Here is a 15,134-nt window from a genome sequence, read left to right on the forward strand (position 1 = left end):
TTGCTGCTGACGGGGAGTTTATTTGGATTGAGCTGAGGAGATGAGGATGGCTGCCCGCTGCAGGTCAGGGTTGCTCTGGCTGCAGCTGTGGCTGAGACTCCGGCTCAGGTTCCGGTTCCGGTTCTACCTCCGGATCTGGTTCTGGCTCCAGCTCTGGCTCCAGCTCCCCTGTCTTGCTCGAAGCCTGAGAGGGGTGAGTCCCATGCTCTAAGGCAGAGAATCTTCTGGGTCGCCACTGCAGAAAGAAGACATGGAGGGTAGGAGGAGGAAGAGGGGAAAGGGAAGAAGCTATTCTTCCCAGCTCCCTCCCTGCCCATCTGGTCCCAGGCCATTCAGCACCCCCTACCCCACCCCACCCCGTGAACCTTCCTTGGGTCCTTTGGGCACAAGGCATCCCTGGTGTGCAGAGGCTCATGAAGAGGGACTCTGAAGCAAGTTCAGGGTCCACTTTGCTCATCTTCCTCAGAAAGGGGTGCCAGACAGCATGCTGAGGACTGGGGAGGGAGGTTCCCGGCTCACCTGTCTTCTCCAAAGGTGAAAGCTAGAGGCTCCAGTCACCAACAGAAGCAGGAACAGGAGACCAAGGATGAGGAGAGGGAGGTGAGCTGTTCTCCCCGCCCCCAGGGCTCTCCCAGAGCGCTGGGCACCTATGGAGAGAGGACAGGATTGGAACAGAGACACACACACACACACCACACACAGGGTCTCAGCTGGAAGGACATCTAGCCACACTGCCATATTTTACAGACAATGAAACCCGGAGAGTTTAAGGGACTTGTCCAGGGTCACTCAGCTAATTCGTGGTGGAAGTGGGTTGGGCCTTGACAAGAGCTCGTAGTCAGCTCCCTGGTTGGAAAGGGAAGAGTGGGGGTGGGATTCGGTCTGGAAGTGGGATGGAGGGGGCTGGTCTGGAGCTGGGGTTGTGGCGCTGTGGGTCTCGGACCTGGATGAGACAGCTCGGTGAGGTACACCGCGGTCCCGAGAAGCCTCTCCCCCTGGTACAGACGGCACTGCCAGGGCTGAGAGAGGGGTCTGGCGTCCGGTGTCAGCAGCCAGGGGCCTGGGGAACGCCTTTGAGACCGCTTGTCCAGGGGGCTCCACACAAAGCGCTCTTGTCCAGATGCCGGAGTCACCTCACAGAAGGGTTTTCTCAGGCTGCCAGATGATCCATAGGGCTTGGGAGTGACTGAAAAAATAGAGGGAAGAGATCTTTGGGGGACCTGATCCCCTTCCTTGAAAGCATAGGTTCTGCCCAAGTCTTTATTCACCTGGGCTCTGACTGGGTGAACTTGAGGAGAGGAGATCAGGGTCAAGGCCAAATTAATCTCAAGACAAAGCTCTGATCAGGTCACTCTGCTACCCCCAAACTTTCCAGGCTCCCTACAGCCTTGGGGGGAATGTTCAAACTCAAACTGGCCCGGAGGGATCACATAAACTGGTATCTTTTCAGATTCTTTTTTGTGACTTTTATTCAAAGACTCAGAACCCCCAATATCAGTCACGTGAGTTGGTCCCCAGAAGACTTTGCACTTTTTCTGCCTCCATGCTATGGCTTACATCTGTGTCCCCTAAATGAACCCTGTTCCCATTTCTGAATGTCTAGAAAGCAGACCAACTGATCTAGAGATGGGACTTCCCTGGTGGCTCAAATGGGAAAGAATCCACCTGCAATGCAGGAGACCTGGGTTCGATCCCTGGGTCTAGAGACAGAGCACTGGAAGCCATGTGGTGAGGGATGGGGGTAGGAGGAGACAACCGATGAAGGACCTTGAGCTGACCGTGGTGTACAGGCCCCTGAAGACTTGATGGCATAGATACCCGAGTTTAGCCCCAACCTGGCTCTTCCCAGCTGTGTGACTTTGAGAAAGTTCCTTCTCTGTAAAACACAGACAACAGTATTTCTCCCTGGTGGTCCGGTGGTTAAGAATCGTCCTTCTAATGCAGGGGACACAGTTTCGATCCCTGGTCAGGGAACTAAGATCCCACATGGCAACTAAGCCTTTGCACCACAACTACTGAGCTCTGATGCTACAACTAGAGAGAAGCTGGTTTGCCACACGAAGACCCCACACCCCACAATGACGTGAGTAGGTATTTTTAAAATTCATGATAATAAAAAAGAAGATGACTTTGGACAGAAAGAACTGGTAGACTGTGGCAACTGATTAGGAGGAAGGAGGCCAGGTTTCAGGATGAGTAGAACGTGATTGGAGTTACTGATGCAGAAGTGACTTAGCAAGAGGACTGGGTATGAGGAAAAGATGGGGATCAGAGTGAGGCTGAGTGTGGGTACCATATCTAGGTAGAGATACGTGGGAAACAAGTGGAAATTCAGCCCTGGTCTTTGAGATATGGGTTATTTATTAGTAGATTCATTTATTCATTCAACCAATATACATTATTAAGCACCTACTATGTGCACACATACATGCTAAGTTGCTTCAGTCATGTCTGACTCTTTGCAACCCTATGGACGATAGTCTGCCAAGCTCCTTTGTCCATGGGATTCTCCAGGCAAGAATACTGGGTTTCTATGTCCTCCTCCAAGGGATCTTCCCGACCCTGGGATCGAACCAGCGTCTCTTATGTCTCCTGTGGTGGCAGGTGGCTTCTTTACTACTAGCACCACCTATGTGGCACTACCATTTAGTGGCCACAGATGAGCACTGCAGACACGGCAAGCTGTGATAGTTACCAGTCAATCAACACATACTTTCTGAGTCTGGTGTTTTCTCCTATGTTTCTTTTACACTGTCTTGAAAAGCCCTTGTTCAGTAAATATTTGCTGACTGTGAAAGTCGTTTAGCCGTGTCTGACTCTTTGCAACCCCATGGACCATACAGTCCATGGAATTCTCCAGGCCAGAATACTGAAGTGGGTAGCTTTTCCCTTCTCCAGGGGATCTTTCCAACCCAGGGATCAAACCCACGTTTCTTGCCTTACAGGCAGATTCTTTACCAGCTGAGCCACAGGGAAGCCCAAGAATACTGGAATTGGTAGCCTATCCCTTCTCCAGCGGATCTTCCAGACCCAGGAATCGAACTGGGTCTCCTGCATTGCAGGTGGATTCTTTACCGACTGAGCTATCAGGGAAGCCCTATTTGGTGACTACAGGACTGATTTATCAACTCCCCCCAGTCCAGACTGCCTCCTGCAACTTTAACTCAATCCCTGGCTCCAAAGTGGGCAAGGATTCTGAAAATAAATATTCCACCTCTTTGGAACCATTCAAACTTCTGTGACCTCTCCTTCTAACTTCTCTGACCCTCCCCCCAATTCAGAGCTGGGGAGTCCCTTACAGAAGAGTGGAACATTCATCCAGTGACTCAGGGGAGATTTTCAGTTTCTGTTCATTATATGGGGGCGAGAAAAGAAGAGGCCAAGGGGGCAGCCCGCACAATTGTGCCCAGGGGGCTGGCATCATGAGGTGGACTTGCCCAGTCTTTGCCCAACCAACCTGCTCTTCCTGTCTTGTCCCACCTGCTAACCTGTGATGACTGCCAAAGTGACAGTGGCACTGAGCTGCCGCCCTTGCAGGTGGACGCGGCAGGTGTAGGTCCCGGCCTGAGCCTGACCCACAGCCTCCAGTCGAAGGGTAAAGTTGTTCCGGTCTCCAGCCACCAGGAGATCAGGGCCTCCCCCGGGCGGGGTCCACATGGCAGTGAGAGAAGACTGGATCCCCACACCGGGAGGCAGGCGGCAGGGCAGCTCCACCTTGGAACCGGCTCCAGCGTACACTGTCAGAGGGGCTCGGGGCTCCAGGCCTGCGGAGAAAAGGGAACCCCGAGTTACAGCTGAGGAGTACAGAGGGGCTGGAGCACTAGGTCTGCGGGGGAGGCGGGCAGAAACATGAAGGAAGTGGTCCGGTTTAAAGGGTGCTAAGGAGCAGAACAAGGTGGATGAACAAAGGATGCCAAGAATGCCCAAGGCAGGCCGGCAAGCGGAAGACCAAAGACTGGCACGGGAGGCTGGATGGCCCAGGGAAAAACTCGAAGGGGAGAAGCTAAAGAAAGGCCATAAAGGGAAAAAGAAAGGGGTGGGAGAGCGAGGCCCAGAGTAATCACAGGTTTCATCCACTGCCAGAGACTTGATCTGGGGGCTCAGAAGTCAGCAGAAGGTGTCGGGGGGCAGGAAGGGGTTGTGGTCAAGTGTGAAGGCAGACTGGAGGAGTTACCCAGAACAGCTAAGTTGTACGTGATGGAGACATTGAAGCCATCTCTGTAGGTGAGACTGCAGCCCCAGGTCCCAGAGTCCAAGGAGCTGACTTGGGGCAGGAAGAGGAAGTTTCCAACTAAGTGATGATGTGGGGACTCCTGAACAGGGACTCTGCCTGGGCCTCGGAACCAGTGCACGGAGGCTGGGAGGTCAGGGCGGCTGAAGGAGCAGTTCAAGACCACCCAACTGGAGGTCCACAGAGGCCCTGGGGGGCTGGCGGTCACTGGACAGACAGAGAAGGTTGATCAGCCTGCTTGCCCAACACATCAGGTCAGCTAAGCTGGAAGCTCCTGGAAACAGGCGCCTGGTTGTAGACCTCCTTGTCTTCTCCCTCCCAACCCTCCTCCAGACCACCTACCCAGCCCAGAGCCTGGCCCCTGGAGGTGCTTCAAATACAAGCCCAAGAGTCCGGTGCCTACTTCCCCCGCCCCCTGCCTCCAGTTCACTTGGCTTGGCCTACCCTCCCTTTCTCCAGATCTTCCTTGAGGATCTCCTTAAGCCCACTCTCTGAGTTACAGGTATCTAAATTGAGTCACTCCAGCCCCTCAGTCTCCCCTCCAAGGAGTGCCTCCCCTCCTCCACCCTGGCACTCCAGCTGTGGGTGGGGGAAGGAAAGCTCAAGGGGTGATACGATCTCTCCACCGAGCCCGCCCTCCACCCCCCCCACCCCGACGTGCTTTTCTGGGGGCACCTCCCATCCTGCAGACAGGCTCACCACCCCCTTCCGCCCCTGGGCTGGAAGCTCTCCGGCAGGGCCAGGGGCGCATCCTTAGAAGCACAAGCAGCCTATGCCCTGCCCTTCCTGCCTCCTGGGCCGCGGGATACCGGGCGCCCTCCTCCCAGCCTCGCTCCCCGCGTCCCGCCCCCACCTACCCGCCGCCTGGCCCACGCGCAGACGGAGGCGGCAGGCAAGGGCGCGGTTCCCGAAGCGCACGGCGGCGTGGTACTCGCCGGCGTCGGCACGTCGGGCCGGGCGCAGCCACAGCGAGAAGTCCCCACGCTGGAGGCCCATTTCTTCCAGCTGCACGCGGGGCTGCAGGGGCAGCTTGCCAATGCGCAGGCCTCCGGGGGCCAGCCTCAGCACTGTGTAGCGGCGGGGCCCGGGACCCCGGGGGGTGGGCGCCGCGGAGCCACTGGACGGGAGAGAAAGATGGGACTGAGAAATCCGAGGGGAAGAAGCCCCGGGGAAGAGGCAGTCCAACCACACCTTGAGGATGAGGGAGTCCACCCACAGGGAAGATTTCTGAACTGCTAACCGTCCTGTCCCCTCGTTCCAATTGGGCCAGCACCATCCACTACCGGAGAGGCAGCCGTGCCTGGGGATGCAGGTGTGAGGGTAGCAGTCTGCAGAGGATGGGGGGAGGGGCAGGAATAGGGGGGCGCCTCTGTATTTACAGAGGGCTGGGTTGGGCTTTAGAGCCTAAATCTAGATGCCATTACCGCTGAATCTGGGGATCCCTGTCATCGCAGTTTGGGGTGCATACCTCTCTGGTACATGCTGCCAAGTGACTTGTCTTGTCCGCGGAAGGCTGAGATCCTGGAGGGGGATTGTGGGGCTGCAGGGGAGCTGGGCAGGAGCCCCCTCCTGGGCCCACACCACTGGGACCTCTGCCCCGGGCTCTGGAGCCTCCACTGGGGAGGAAAAGAGAGGCCAAGGGGAGGGGCCATGAGCCGAGAGACTTCAAAGCAGAGAAGGAGCCTCCGAGTTTTTCCGAGGGAGAAACTGGGCAGAAGGGAGACCTTGGGTTTCTGCCCCTTCCCTGCCAAGGGGGAGACGAAGAGAGATTTGGGGGGCTGAAATGGCCCCGAGGAAGGCATAGGAGAATCCACCCAATCTAAGGACCTTGGCATCTGTGTGGTCACCGAGAGCTCCCTGCTGAACTTCTGCTATGGATCTGGAGGTCAACCCTCCCAGAGAGTAGTCCCCATCTTACCTGCAGCCGCCCATAGGAGTTGCAGAAACAGCCAGACCTGGAACCAAGCCTCCCACAGCATCTCCCTCGAGGCCTGGACCACACAACCCTCCAAAGGCAAGAGTTCGGAAAGTGGGGAAGGACTAAAGTTTGAAAGAGAGGTTCTGCAATGAGGGAGTCAGAGGAAGAGAATCTAGAAAAAAGAGGGATGGAGGCTTGGAGAGAGAGGGAGGAACCAGTGACCAGAAGCTGGAGTCTAGAGGAAAGCCAGACAGATCAGGTAGCCTGAGGTGGGGGTCAGGGGAGGGGTGGGGGTCCCCAGGAAAGGGCAGGGTGCAGGCAGAGTGGAGGCACAGTGGCTGTCTTGAGCTGGAGGCTGTTCTACTGCTTCCAGGGCCCTGGCCCCTGTCCCTTCTGCCTTCCCTCCACCTTCCCCACTTCCCCTCCCCATTGCCCCCCCCCCAACACCACGGGGCTCACGGTTTCGCTTCGCAGTGGAAAGTCTGAGGGGGCTGATTCCCAGCAGCGTTACCCTCCACCCTTGTGGTGGCGCTCCCCTTGTTTATTTCCTCAGTCCTGGGTGTCCCCACCGCCCCCTCCCCCTCCCCCACCCTTGACTGGTCTCTTTCCCGGGGGAACTTCTGCCTCGAAGTACCCACTTGCTCATTTCTGAATTGCCTCCCCAGGCCCCAGGTTCATACTGTCTTGGCAAGCCCTTCCCTTGGTGCTCATCCCTTAATGTCCCAGAACTTCATTACCCTGTCCACCTGCCTCCCTACCCATCAAATGACCCCTAGAAGCTTTATTGAACTCTAAAAGATGTTAGGTCTGAAGGGCACCCTAAGCACAGGGGATAGAATAGCTATACTGTATTATGCTTTCATTATGTGCTGGGCACTGCAATGCAGGGCATTAACTCATGAAATCTAATCTTATCCCCCATTGTACAGATGCGTAAACTGAGGCAGGATCATAGATTAAACAGTTTGCCAAGGTCAGGGAGTCTGAAGACAAAAGTTGTGTGTGTGTGTAGTCCTGATGCCAGGTGACTTATACGTATCTTCTCATCTTTATTTTTTTGTTATTATTTTTTGGCCATGCAGCATGCGGGATCTTAGTTCCCTGACTAGGGATCAAACTCTCACCCCCAGCAGTGGAAGCCTGTAGTTTTAACCACTGGACTGCCAATGAAGTTCCCAGTCTTCTCATCTTTTGGGGTGAATGGCATCAATGAATCACACACTCCTGTGATTAGACCTCTGTGTAATCAGCAGGCTCTCCCAATCCAGAGCTTCCTAACTAAGAGGGTGATATGGAAAAAATGCAGAAATCCTGCAGCTCAAACTCAGGAAAAACTGAGGCAGAACTAGGAAAGGAAGCCTGAGAAGGCCAGAGGGGAACTCATGCTTCCTACCCCGCCCAGGCAAAGGAGCCAAAACTCAAGCAGGCCTGGGACCACAAGAGGCCCTGGAGTTTTCCCAGCTTGACCAGGAGGTAGCTGACTTCCTCGGTGCCAGCCAACTCTCACTGTGTCCAAGGAGGCCCAGATTTAGGCTGCCTGCCCTCTCCCACTTCAGGGGCAGGACTTCCTGTTTCTGAGGCTACTTCTGTGCCTGGCTCAGCACGATAGGGCTTGGTAGCTTTCCACTGGGCTCAGCAGTGTCTAGCCTGGTGTGGGCTCGCAGCACAGGGGGTGTTTATGGCTGGGAGGAGCATCACCAGGAACTCAAAACCAGGACGCCAGTCGGCTCTCAGAGCCACAGCGCCCCCTGTCCACCCCGGAGTGCAGCAGTTATCTTCTCAAGACGGTGGAGGGTGGGGTGGTAGGAAGGTACCGCTGCTTTTTCAGAGGGGAAGGGTCCAGACAGAATGTGCCCTGGGCCACCCTCCTCGCTCTGTCCCGGGAAAGCAGGAGACAGGTTAAAAACAGAAGCGCGACCGTTTCTTTATTAAATTATACAAAAAAAGGGGAGGGGAGGGGGGCAACTGTGGGGCTCGGCCCCAACCCTGGCCCCACCCCGTCCTGGCGCTGTCTGAGAGAAAGGGATCTGAGGAAGGAGACCCAGGGATCAGGCAGGGTAGGGACGGGCAGGGCAGGATGACATGAGGCTGGGATGCAGAGGTTAGGAAGGAGAGGCTATTGAAGGAGGGAGGGGCTGGCTGTGGGAAGGGCAGGGAGAGAGGAAGGAGAGGGAAGGGGGTGACTGGGGACCAGCTGGGGAGCTCAGATGGAGCAGGTAAGGAGGTGGAAGATGGCAGTGAGGATGTAGGTGTGGCATGAGAAGGCTGGGGGGGAGAGAGGGCAGAAACTCTGGCGCGGGGCCCAGAGCAGGGAGCCAGGTGAAAAGTGGTTGCACGCGGCGCTCCCCACCCCCACCTCCGGGCCCCGAGGGGCCTCCCACCACCCCCAGCCCACTGGCAGGGGGCTCATGCCGACGCCCCATTTTCCGTCTTCTGCCGCTTGGGATCCGCTTCATCCTGTGGAGAGGGAAAGAGCTAGGGTAGCTGTCAACCAGGAGAGGGACCGCCCCCTGTCCTGCTCCAGCCCACCCCGCCCTGCATCCCTGCACCACCGGCATCTCGGTCCAAATCCAAGGGCTCCCGGCCCTGCTGCATCCCTGACAGCCCCTCAAACCCGCAACCCAGCCCAAACCTCCTCTTCAGCAGCTCTCTTCAGCGCGGGCCCTTCGTCCTCATCTTCTTCTTCTTCCTCATCTGAGGAGCCAGAAATGGGTCATTGGGGGAAGGGCTGGAAGCTCCAGCAGAGACCCCCTGTGGCGGCCCTCAGCCCTGCTTTTAGTTCTTCAAACCCACCCTGACGGTTCCCCGCCCCTCCCCACCTTCCTCGTCCCCTTCATCCTCCTCCTCGCCGTCTTCGGCAGTTTCTTCTTCTTCCTCCTCTGCGCCGTTCTCCTCCTCCTGCGGGGACCGGGAGAGGGAGGCGTCAGGCTAGCCCAGTGCCTCCACCCATCGTCCCCGCCAATGGCAAGGGGCCTGGGCGGGGCCCGGGGCAGGGCGACTTGGTGGGCGGGGTCACGGAAAGGCTGGCCTCGGGGGAACGTGGCTGGGGGCCCAGTGGGCAGGTGACCCCTGCGCACCTCCACCACTTCTTTCTTTCGCTCTTTCCGGCCTGCCTTCTCCTCCACCTTCTCTTTCTTCTCCTTCAGGTCCTACAAGAGAGAGAAAGAGGTCACCTTCCTCTGACCACACAGGATCTGCTGCCCTTAATTCCCTCCAGCTGCACTTCTCCCTCTGCAGTGAGCTTGCGTGTCAAGTTGCTCAGTCCAGTCGGACTCTTTGCGACCCCATGGACTGTTGCCCGCCAGGCTCCTCTGTCCATGGGATTCTCCAGGCAAGAATACTGGAGTTGGGTTGCCATTCCCTTCTCCCAGGGAGCTTCCCAACCCAGGGATTGAACCCAGGTCTCCCACATTGAAGATTATTTACCGTCGAGCCCACCACCAGGGAAGCCCCAGTAAGCTTAGAGGGGTGGAAAATGGAAAAGGTGGCCAGGGCGGCTCAGAGACACAGCAGAGGTCCCAAGGTCGCTGCTGCCGCAAAGGGGCTGAGACCAGACTGCTTCCCCAAGGGAGGAGGAAGAGTGATGAAGCCAGGGGAAAGGCAGTCAAGGTAATCGCCTTCCACCCCCACCAAGCTCTGCCCAGCCTCACCGGCTGAAGAGTTCAGCTCAGCAAAGCAAATCTCCCTCCATCTGCTCGCAGCCCTGACGCCCCACCCCCTCTTGAGGTCCCTCCTTCGCCTGCCCCCTCCCACTGCAGGCCCAGCTCTGCCTTTTGTCTACCTCTGGGGCCTTTTCCGGAGGACTCTCTCCTGGGCATCCCTTCCTGCTTCCCCCTCAGCTTCAAAGCCTTTGTTTCTCTCCGTCTGTGTGCCCCCCTCATCTTCAGGCTCCTACCTGGCCCAACACTACACGAATAGGGAGAGCCCCCGGGGGAATAACTCCCAGTGTCCCCTCTCACCTCTGCCCACTCCTGGCCAAGGGGGCTTCCTCCTCCTGACCACCTGGAGTGTGCGCATGGGCACAGTGTGTACCCTGGTGTGGTGTGTGCGCTGGTGTGTAGAAGGGCAGGAGTGACCATTTCTGGGGATGTAGGGGGAGTAGAGTAAGGGAAACGTGGAAGGGGAAGTCTATGGGACAGGACATGGTACAGGAAGAGACATAAGGTCTGTGTGGGTGGGATGGGAAAGCGGGTGAGAATAAGGTACCTGCCTGGAGTCCCCTCCCTCCACACACTGGTCCCTCTCTCCTCCTCAAGACCCCAGCAGGCACACCTTTGATGTCTTGTCTTGATGTGATGTGGCTGAGAGAGGTGCTCACAAGAGTCCCCACTCTCTGGGGACACCACAGCGGTTCTTCCCATTGACATTCCAGTGCTCTCTCCACCCCACCCCTTGGCAGGCACTGTGGTGCTCTGGATGATCAGATGGGATCTGGTATTGGTGTGCAACTCTATATCCGATTCCATGGGGATGGAAGTTTTCTGGGTGAGTGGATCACCCTGGGAGGGTGTGTCCTTTCTGGAGCAGGGTTGGGGGTAGGACAGAGGTTTGGTGTGGGGGTGGTTGGCCAGGCAGGTCGCTCAATTCCCTTCTCCCTTTCCGGGGCACGCAAAACACTAGCTCCTCTCACTCCAACTGCGTTTCTCCATGCCACTTTGCTGTCCTCATTTCTCTGCCAGATGGTCACTATGGCATTTCTCCTACCTGGTGGGCTTCCCCTTACAGCCTTGGCCTGGGGAGTCTTGGCTTCTCTCTGGGGGTCCCAGCACCAGATCTGCGTGGCCCTGGCCCAAGTTTCTCATGGGGCTGATGCAGTGGGGGAGAGTGAGTGAGTGCCAGGGAGGGAGGGAGTCTACCAGAGGCCAAAGTCCAAGGGGCCGGGCCCTCTCCTAACCTGTCTGGTCCGGTCCCGTCCTTCTGGTCACTGTCCTTTTATGATCCTTTTCCAGGGGGGTATGTGACCTAGGTCTTGTGCTAAGCAACTCTCTGGCCTCATTTACTCAGCACAAGCACACACACTGACACAGGCTGACACTGATTCACACTCACGGCACAGAGGGGCACCCACGCGATCTGGAGACACATGGCCTGGTGTTTGGGCATTCTGGCACACACTCTCGAGGCAGCACAAGGGCACAGTGGAGCTACTCGGCACTCACAAAGCGGCAACAGGGCCCCGGAACAGCTACGTCTCTGCATGCACACATGTAACTGACACGGGCAGTCCCACACACTCGCTGGATTTCAGACACACAAAGACACCTACTCAGTGAAGTCACATGCCACCGGAGGGCCGCTTGGCACACCTTGTCAGCTCTCACACGGAGCCCCTCTCTCCCACTGCCTCCAATCCCACTGGTTCCCCCTTTCACTTCCCCGGCCTCCGGGAGACCTCTGTGACCTCCTCAGCAGCCACCCCCGCCCAAGGTCGGGCTCCCAGCCCCCAAACCCTGGCCGAATTAATTTCCCCAAGCGACACTCAGCGGGTTCCCTAGGGAAATTAGAGGAAGGCTGGAAGAGAGGCAAGGGCGAAGGGATGGGGCCGGGGAAGGGAGCTGATGAGAGCAGGGGCGGCGCGATGCCATGCCATGCAGTGCTAAGCAGCCCCAGCTTTTTCGAAGGCTAGTGCCGGCCCTCTTGTGATATTTAGGAATTCAAGATTCTTTAAGTGTTGGGGGAGATGCTGGAGGACGGTTATGGGGACTAGGAAACCTGAAGGCCAGTGGAGGAAGGAATGGATACAGATGAAAAGAGAAAACAGAGGCAGTAGCTGTCTGAGCAGAGGATCGAGAGACGGTCGGGCCTCGAGGGGAGGGGCCTCGAGGAGCAGCCTCCCGGGAGAGCCCTGTTTACACCGGAGGCTCTCAAACCGCTTAGCAGAGGAAGGTGAGGTCAGACTGGAAGGGGTGACGGGAGACTGGGAACAGGAGAGGGACGCGGGGGAGGGGATAGGGTAGAAGAGACGCGCAAAGCTCCGACGGGCACTGGCCGGAGTGGAAGCGCGCGAGCCGGGGCCGGAGAGGGGTGGGGACCGCGCGGGGCCGGAGAGGCCGGGCCGGGAGCCGGGCGCGCGGCGATCGGAAAGCTAGAGGGCGCTGGCGCGAGCCGCGCGGAACGGGGCAGGCAGCGCCAGGCTGGGGCGCGGGGGGAGGGCGGAGTGGGGTCCACGAGGACCCCGCGTCCGGGCAGCAATGTGAGGCCGTCGGGGGCGGCCAGGGGCGCACGACTGCGCGGAGCCCGGGGGCGCGTGGGTGCCGGGCCGCAGCCGACCCCGCCCGTACCTTGGCGCTTAACTCGGCCGCTGCCTCCACGCTCTTCTCCGACATGGTGCCGGGGCCGGGGCCGGGGCTGGCGGGGAGTCGGGGTCCCGGGGCCTGGACGGAAGGGCCCTGGACGGCAGAGGCTGGCCGCGGCCGGAACCTGGCGCGGTGGCGGCGGCGGCGGCGACAGCGGCAGCGGCGGCCGCTCGGCAAGCTGGGGCTCAGGAAGAGGCGGCAGAGGCGCGCGGGGTGGGGCGGGGGTGGGTCTGGAGCGGAGACCCGCAGGGCTGCGGCCGACCGGAGGGCGGGCGGAAGGGGGGTGCGGGCGGTGGCCGGCGCGCTCAGGCCGCGGTCGCTCGGTCCTCGGCTCGCCGCCCCCGCACCCGCAGAGCTGCCGCCGACCAGCCGCGGCCGCCCCCGGGCAGAGAACCCGCTTATAAAGCGGCGCTGCCCGACGGGAGGGGCTTCCCAGGGGTGGGGCAGGCGGGAGCTGGGAGGAGAAGAGAGGGGAGGGGGATGAAAGCGGAGGTTGGAGAGGTGGGGATAGGAGGATGAAAGCGAGGGGAGGGAGCGCACGCGAGGCGGGAGGGAGCACTAGACTAGGAGGGGGAAATGGAGAGACTGTGGTCGCGGAGAATGGAGTGGGGCGCGGAGGTGGGAAGGGGTGGGGTTCCTGCGGGGAGGGACCTCCCCGAATCCCTACCCACTGCTTGCGAACGTCGAGTCTGGCTTTTGGGGGCGGACTGGAGGGATGGCCTGGATCCTGCCGACCGCCTTCCCCCCCCCCCCCCCCCGCCAAAAAAAGCCCCTGAGATTTTGCTAAGGGATGGGGTGGGGTGGGGGTGGGGGGGAAGCAGATGGAAAGGCCGGGCAGGTATTTGAGAAACCAAAAGCTGAAAGAGGAGGAAGAGGGCGGGAGCTACTTCCACTTCTCGCTGGATTTCCCCTCTCCTCCGGCATCTTCGTTCTCTGGGTGGCCTTGAGAGGGGGTGGAAGAGCAGAAAAGGCAGCCCACCCTCCGTCCTGCCCGAGGCTGACATTTGTGACCCCGGCTGGGTTCCTCCATTCCTGCTCTTGTCTGGAATCTGAGGGAAGTCAGAGGCCTTCCAATCTCCTCTCCCTTTTTTCATCTTCGACCTTTCTTATTTGCCCATCCCACCTCACTTTTCTCTGCCTGGTCCTTCCATCTCTCCTCATCCCTTCTCATCCATTTCTGTCTCACATCTCTCATCTTCTGTCGCCTCTTCTCCACTCCTCAGTTGCCCTCTTCTACCTCCCATCTCTGTTTGCCTTCCCTCTCTCTCCAGACAACACTGTTCTTGTCTTATCTGAGTCTGTCACCGGCCTTGCATCTTTAGCTCATCTTTCTCAACTCCTCTTCACGTCCTTATTTCCCACATTTTCCCTCTCTTGGTGTCTCCTTCTTCTGCTGCCATCTTCCCCAGCCTTTCTGGATTATATTAATAACTGCCTCCTCTACAGGGGTTTCCAGCCCACAACTGTTCCATGCACCCTCAGCTCCTTGCCCTCAGTCTCAGTCTCTTTGGGTCATTTTGAGAAGCTTGGAGTTTCAGGAGGGGACAGCAGCTGGGATGTGTAGCAAAGGTCGTGGGGAAGATGGATGGAATGGAAGGCTAGGGTTGGAACCAAGATATCTTTGGTGTATGTGCACTCCTGTATTTGTCCCTCAGTCATCATTTTCATTTTCTTAATAAAAAAAGACATAACCGACTCATCAGCACCATTTAGTCTTTGAGTCCATTAATACTCCCTCTTTTGGTCCTTTGGTGTCCACACCTCCCAATTTCTCTTTCTGACTCTTCTATCAGTTTCTCAGTCTCTGACTCCTCAAAAATCTTGGAGCCCCACCCAGGTTTTTCCTTGCCGAACTCTGTCCATCTTGCTCAGATCTTTCCATCTCTCGTTCTCTGTTTCTCTGACACACTCGCTGATGTCTTTAGCGATCACTGACCCTCTCCATCTCTGTTCTCTCTGGCTTCATTTACCTCCCTCTTCCCCCTCCTTTCCAACCCGCCCCCCCACCCCCCACCCCGCCCGCCCGCCCGCCCCAGTCTCCCTGTCTGGCTCCCTCCCCGTCAGTCTCTTTCCTCTCCCTCCCACCCTCCTTTCCTCTTCCCCACTTCTCCACCTCGCAGCCCCGCCTGCTGTCTCGGACACCCTGCTGGGCTCTTACCCTGTTGCCCTGGTAACCGCCCCCCACTCCGGTCACCTCCACTCCCCTCCCCCCCTCCAATCACCGCCACCAACAACCTCCGTCCACCTTCCTCCTATTTTTCCTGAGAGCCAATAGAAACCCTGTTGCCAGGTGGAATGCTCATTTGAATCAGCCAATCCAGGAGCCTCACTGCTTGCCCTGCCTTATATGGGGATTTGAGGAGGGCCACTCCCCCCACTCTAGCCCCACAGGGGGCCAACCCCTCCACTGCCCTTTCTCCCTTCCCCGGAGGGAGCCTGGGTCCCTCCCTCTCACCCTTCTATAAGGGTCTGGCCTCCCATTTCTCTAACTGGGACCACCGGGGTTAGTGTGGGCTGTGGGTTGGACTGTGGGCTGGGCCTAAGGGCCGAGGGGTGGGATCGAGGTGTGATTAGGGAAGGGGAGGCGGAGGGAGCCGGGAATTTTGCCCAGGGAGGGGTGTCTGGGAGCGGAGGCAGCTGCAGTGGAAAATTCCAGGGAGATGGAGAGACAGAGAATGGGAATCCTGCC

The 15,134-nt window shown here is 58.3% G+C and overlaps 1 protein-coding gene and 1 long non-coding RNA gene across 2 annotated transcripts; both read right to left on the reverse strand.

Moving 5' to 3' along the window:
• LAG3 (lymphocyte activating 3) lies at positions 1–6,544 on the reverse strand. The gene is made up of 8 exons (XM_086402192.1): positions 6,150–6,544; positions 5,700–5,847; positions 5,089–5,348; positions 4,175–4,438; positions 3,489–3,764; positions 944–1,186; positions 520–647; positions 1–235 (listed from the first exon to the last, which is right to left on the reverse strand). Exons 1-8 carry the CDS (start codon positions 6,208–6,210, stop codon positions 65–67), a joined length of 1,551 nt encoding a protein of 516 aa, XP_086258318.1. The 5' UTR covers positions 6,211–6,544; the 3' UTR covers positions 1–64.
• A 6,742-nt stretch (positions 6,545–13,286) lies between these two features.
• LOC147372886 (uncharacterized) lies at positions 13,287–14,658 on the reverse strand. Its single transcript, XR_015164341.1, has 2 exons — positions 14,604–14,658; positions 13,287–13,494 (listed from the first exon to the last, which is right to left on the reverse strand). It is a non-coding gene; the product is annotated as an uncharacterized LOC147372886 (long non-coding RNA).
• Between the last annotated feature and the right edge of the window lie 476 nt (positions 14,659–15,134).

Source organism: Bos grunniens, chromosome 5 (genome assembly GCF_055505025.1).
Source record: "Bos grunniens cultivar Pamir isolate PY7600 chromosome 5, Bosgru_T2T1.0, whole genome shotgun sequence".
In the NCBI taxonomy this organism is placed as follows: domain Eukaryota; kingdom Metazoa; phylum Chordata; class Mammalia; order Artiodactyla; family Bovidae; genus Bos; species Bos grunniens.